Source organism: Carettochelys insculpta, chromosome 27 (genome assembly GCF_033958435.1).
Source record: "Carettochelys insculpta isolate YL-2023 chromosome 27, ASM3395843v1, whole genome shotgun sequence".
In the NCBI taxonomy this organism is placed as follows: Eukaryota; Metazoa; Chordata; order Testudines; family Carettochelyidae; genus Carettochelys; species Carettochelys insculpta.
This window is the reverse complement of record NC_134163.1, coordinates 11484046-11488509: the sequence shown is the minus strand read 5'-3', so window position 1 is coordinate 11488509 and position 4464 is coordinate 11484046. Positions and strand designations below refer to the sequence as shown.

General features: G+C 65.5%; 1 protein-coding gene across 1 annotated transcript; it reads left to right on the top strand.

Annotated features, from left to right (window-relative positions):
• The first annotated feature begins 1895 nt into the window (after window positions 1-1895).
• On the top strand, window positions 1896-3206 carry C2CD4C (C2 calcium dependent domain containing 4C). Its single transcript, XM_074978597.1, has one exon. The coding sequence runs from the start codon at window positions 1902-1904 to the stop codon at window positions 3198-3200; it is 1299 nt and encodes a 432-aa protein (XP_074834698.1). The 5' UTR covers window positions 1896-1901; the 3' UTR covers window positions 3201-3206.
• Window positions 3207-4464: the final 1258 nt, after the last annotated feature.

Sequence of the window (4464 nt, the reverse complement as noted above, 5' to 3'; positions counted from 1 at the left end):
GCTCCTGGCTGGAACCTCAAACCCTGTCTCCTCCGTCTATCCCTCATGCCTACAGGCATCCCGGTGCTGCTGGGAATTCGGGAGTGGAGGGAGAGGAACTCTGCAAAAGCCCCCAAGACCTGCAATGAGGGAAATGAGATTCATTAGCTGTCTTTTGCAGATGGTGAAACTGAGGCACGGGGTGGGTAAGTGATGTGGCTGAAGCCACACAGGAAACCAGTAGCAGAGCTGGGAGGGGAACCTGACTCTTAAACCTGGGCCCGCCTGCTGCTCATTTCTAGATTGCAGGGGCCTGACCCTGAGGTGATTTACACCAAGGCAAATCCACCCAGGTTCTAGCAGCCTGGGAGAGAGGAGAATTGGGCCCAGAGGAGAAGGTTAACTGCAAATTCTTTCCTAGGCCTGCTGAATGAGATCTTTCACCCCAGTGCCTGGCCTGGCCTGGCCTGGGGCTTGAGGAAGGATTCTTCCCCCGGCCCTGTGGGAAGTCCAGGTCCGGTTATCCCTGGGAACACGGGCCCTCTCCAGGCTGTGGTTCTCCCACAGGCCCCCGGCAGGCTCCATTGCGGGCTGGCAGCGCCTACCAGCCTCATGCCAGCTGCGTGCGGGGGGAGAAGCCTAGAAAGCCGGGGGCAGCTGTGTTAGGAGGAATACGGCTGGTGGCGGAGCCCTGTGCTGGGGAGGTTTCTCGCGCCCGTAATGAATGAATTGTGGCGGCGGAGCGCGTATAAAAGCAGGCGGCGGGGCTCCGGCACCTCAGTCCCAGCCGCGAGCCCGCTGTCTCCCCTCCGGCTCTGCTTGCGGACCGCCCCGCTCGCAGGTAGGCCGCCGGGGTTCACTGGGGACAGCTCGCGGGGTGCCAGGGTCCGGCCCTGCTGGGATTCGCTGCGCGCAGATCTGGGGGTGCCCCCGTTGGGGTTCGCTGGGGCAGGTCGGGGGGGTGCCAGGGTGCCACCCTCCTGGGGTTCGCTGCGCGCAGATCTGGGGGTGCCCGTGTACCCCTCATTGGGGTTCGCTGGGGGCAGGTCGGGGGTGCCAGGGTTCCGCCCTCCCGGGGTTCGCTGCGCGCAGATCTCGGGGCGCCCCCCTGCTGGGGTTCACTGGGGGCTCCCGGGTGCAGAGCAGCCTAGCTGGCGTGTGTTTTTCCTGTGGGGCCCCGCGGCCCGGGAGGGATCGGGGGGAGCCGTCCCGCCCCCCGAAGTCGGCTGGGGCGGAGCCGTCCGCGCGCTGCCAGGCACAGGTGCCCGTCGGAAAACTTCCCACCCGTTCCGGAGCTGCCGGGTGGGGAGCGGGAGCGGGAGCGGGCGCCCCCCGTCGCGGGGGCCGGCTAAGCCAGGCCGGCCCGGGGCGATCGGGGTTCCGCGGCTACCCCCTTCCCCCGCCCCGCGCACCCCGGCGCGGAGCCTGCGGCCGCCGAGGAATTTGCAGCGCTCGGGGGAGCCCTGGTGGCCGGAGCCGGCGAGTGACTGCGCCTGGCCCCGGCTCGGCTCGGCTCGGCTCGGCTCCCGGGGCGCAGGGAAATAGCCAGACGCTGAGGCTGCCCCAGCCTGCGGGGAGTTGCTCCGGGCTGGGCGGGGGTGACTGGGAGGAGATGGGGGGGGGGGGCGGGGCAGTGAGTAGAGACACCCCCCCCGAAGTCCAGCTGGAAGAGGGGCCCCCCAGGCCTCCCCACACTTACAGGGAGCCCCATAGAAGGGGGGGTCCCAGCCTCGCTGGCTCCCCAGAGGGACGGGCCCCAATTCCTTTGCGTTCCAGGCCCCTGGACTGTCCCTGGCATCAGGCCTGACGGGCCCCTGGGGCTTTGCTTGTTTATCTTCCAGCCAGTGAGTGACGGGGGGTGGACCCCTAAACGCCACCCCAGCCTCGTTGGTCTCCTCTCCCTGCCGCCCCAGAGAAGCAGCATGTGGCTCCTGGAGAAGATCCGTGGCTCGGCGGAGAACGGCGCTGCCCGGGCCGGCGACTCGGGTGATAAGCAGTCCAAGGGCCCCCTGTACAGCAACGTGCTGACCCCCGATAAGATCCCGGATTTCTTCATCCCCCCCAAGCTGACGATGGCGCCTCCCGAGGCCGAGGGGGCGGAGGGGAAGGCCAAGCCCAGCCTGGGCAGCTCAGCCTCGGAGCAGAACCTGTCAGCCCCCAAGCTGCAGCGCAGCCCCCGCCTGCCGGTGAAGGCCGCCTCGGAGAGTAAGAACCTGCTGAAGGCTGCCAGCCGGCACATCATCCAGATCGAGAGCGCCGACGAGTGGGCATCGGAGGAGGACTTCAGCACCAACGCCGACCCGCAGGCCCAAACGGCCATGTCCCTCCCCTACGTGCCGAAGGCCCAGACCTCCTACGGCTTCGCCACCCTCATGGAGAGCCCCCACACCCGGCGCAAGGAGTCCCTCTTCCACAGCGAGCACGGCAGCCTGTGCCACTCGCCGGCCTCCTCGCCCGGCTCGCAGCGCAAGGCAGGGGCCGGCGGGGGCAAGGTGAACGGGGAGAGCGCCCGCCTGACCCCCTCCGACATCGGCATGTCCCTGATGAACCCCTACCGCTACTTCAGCGGAGGGGAGAGCGACACCTGCTCCTCGGCCGAGTCCTCGCCCTTCAGCTCCCCGCTGCTGTCCCGCTCGGTCTCCCTGCTCAAAATCTTCAGCCAGGACAGCCAGGCCAAGGTTATCAAGCTGAAGCACTCAGTGGCTCGCAACAGCTCCCTCTCCACCGACGACAGCTCGGCCGACACCAGCCCCAGCTCGCAGCGGCGCATGCGGTGCGCCACCCCCCCAGCAGGGGGCGCCGCGCCCCCCGCCCTCCCGCCGCTAGACCCGGACCGCCTGCAGAAGGAACACACCATCCGGCTGAGCAAAGGCGGCAGCATGCGGCTGGCGGCCGAGTACAACCCGGCCAACGCCCGGCTGCGGGTGCGGGTCCTCGCGGCTGAGGACCTCTTCGACAAGCTGTGCGACGTGCGGGCCATCAACTGCTGTGTCTCCCTCTGCCTCAACCCGGGCAAGGTGCAGAAGCAGCGTAGCACCATCATCAAGAACAGCCGCAACCCCGTCTTCAACGAGGACTTCTTCTTCGACTGCCTGGGCGCCGGCAACGTCAAGAAGCTGTCCCTCAAGGTCAAGGTGGTCAACAAGGGCAGCAGCCTGAAGCGGGACACGCTGCTGGGTGAGAGGGAACTCCCGCTCACCGCTCTGCTGCCCTTCTTATAAGCCCGCCGGCCGGTTCCCTGCCGTCCTCCTGCCCTGCTGGGAGGGGATGGGCAGGGTGGCCTTGTGGGTGGGAGGGATCGGAGGTCAGAAGGAAAGGTATGGGATGCTCCCTTGGGCCATGGGAGAGGTCTAGGTTGAATATTGGGCAGGGGGGAAACTATTTATTTATTTCCCCAGGAGGGTGGCGAAGCTGGAATGTGTTACCGAGAGAGGCGGTGGAGTCTCCATCCCTAGAGGTTTTTAAGTCCCGGCTTGACCAAGCCCTGGCTGGGATGGGTTAGTTGGGGTTGGCCCTGCCTTGAGCAGGGGGTTGGACTTGATGACCTCCTGAGGTCTCTTCTAACCTCATGATTCTGTGGCGTATCCATCCCAGGCTGCGGGGACAGGAGGGGAGCCGTGTCGGACTCTCCCAGGATCGGTCTTTATTTGCTGGTGTTGGGGGGCGGATCATTCCCAGCACGGTTGTGGCTGGGGGCTGTGTCTGCACTTTGTCCACGTCCCCCATGAGGCTGGGAGCAGCTAGTGGGTTGGACGTTCTCTCAGAGCAGTGGGGGTGAGGCATGCTGCCTTATCAGGGGCCCTGCTGGCGGTGGGGGTGGAAGGCTGATGATGGTCTGATGTCCTCACACAAAGGAGGGCAGGGGTTTTGGCCTCATGGCTCAGCACCCACTTCCCTCTCCCATCTGCTTGGCCAGTTGGTGTCTCACCTGCGTGCTGGATCCCAAGAGTGAGGTGTGGAGGACCCTGGCAAGCCGCTCCCTTTGATGTGGAGGGTGTGGGTCACACTGGAGGATCCAATATTGAGTCCCCCACTCTACCCTAAGAACCAGGGTCGGGGGTTGAGGTGGTAGGGATGGCTGATGGGGTGCAGAGTTGGAGGAACAAGGCTGGGAGGGCTGCCTCCCCATTGTGTTGGGGCTCCTTTGTGGTCCGTTTTGACATGACAGCATTAACGAGGAGAAGGGATGCTCTGAGGAACAGCCCTGCCCTGCCCACCGGGGAGGGATATAGTGGCCCTACTGGCCTGGTCCATCTCTAATTTCTCCCCTCCTCAGTTGGCAGAAAGGCAGAGAGAGGGCAGGGCTTGGCACACCCCTCCGCTGTGGTGCCGTGTGTCTCACTGTGGTTCCAGGAGCTGGAGCTTTTCAGAGACAGAGGCTGGGGGTCGTGTCGATCTCAGCTTGCTGTTAAAGGTGTTTCTAGCCCTCCTGGTTGCAGAGTGGCGCTTGAAAATGTGACCCGGCTGGGACTCGAGTGGCTCAGC

Bases quoted from the DNA above. Each gene is read 5' to 3' on its own strand.
- C2CD4C (XM_074978597.1), top strand. From the start codon at position 1,902: ATGTGGCTCCTGGAGAAGATCCGTGGCTCGGCGGAGAACGGCGCTGCC.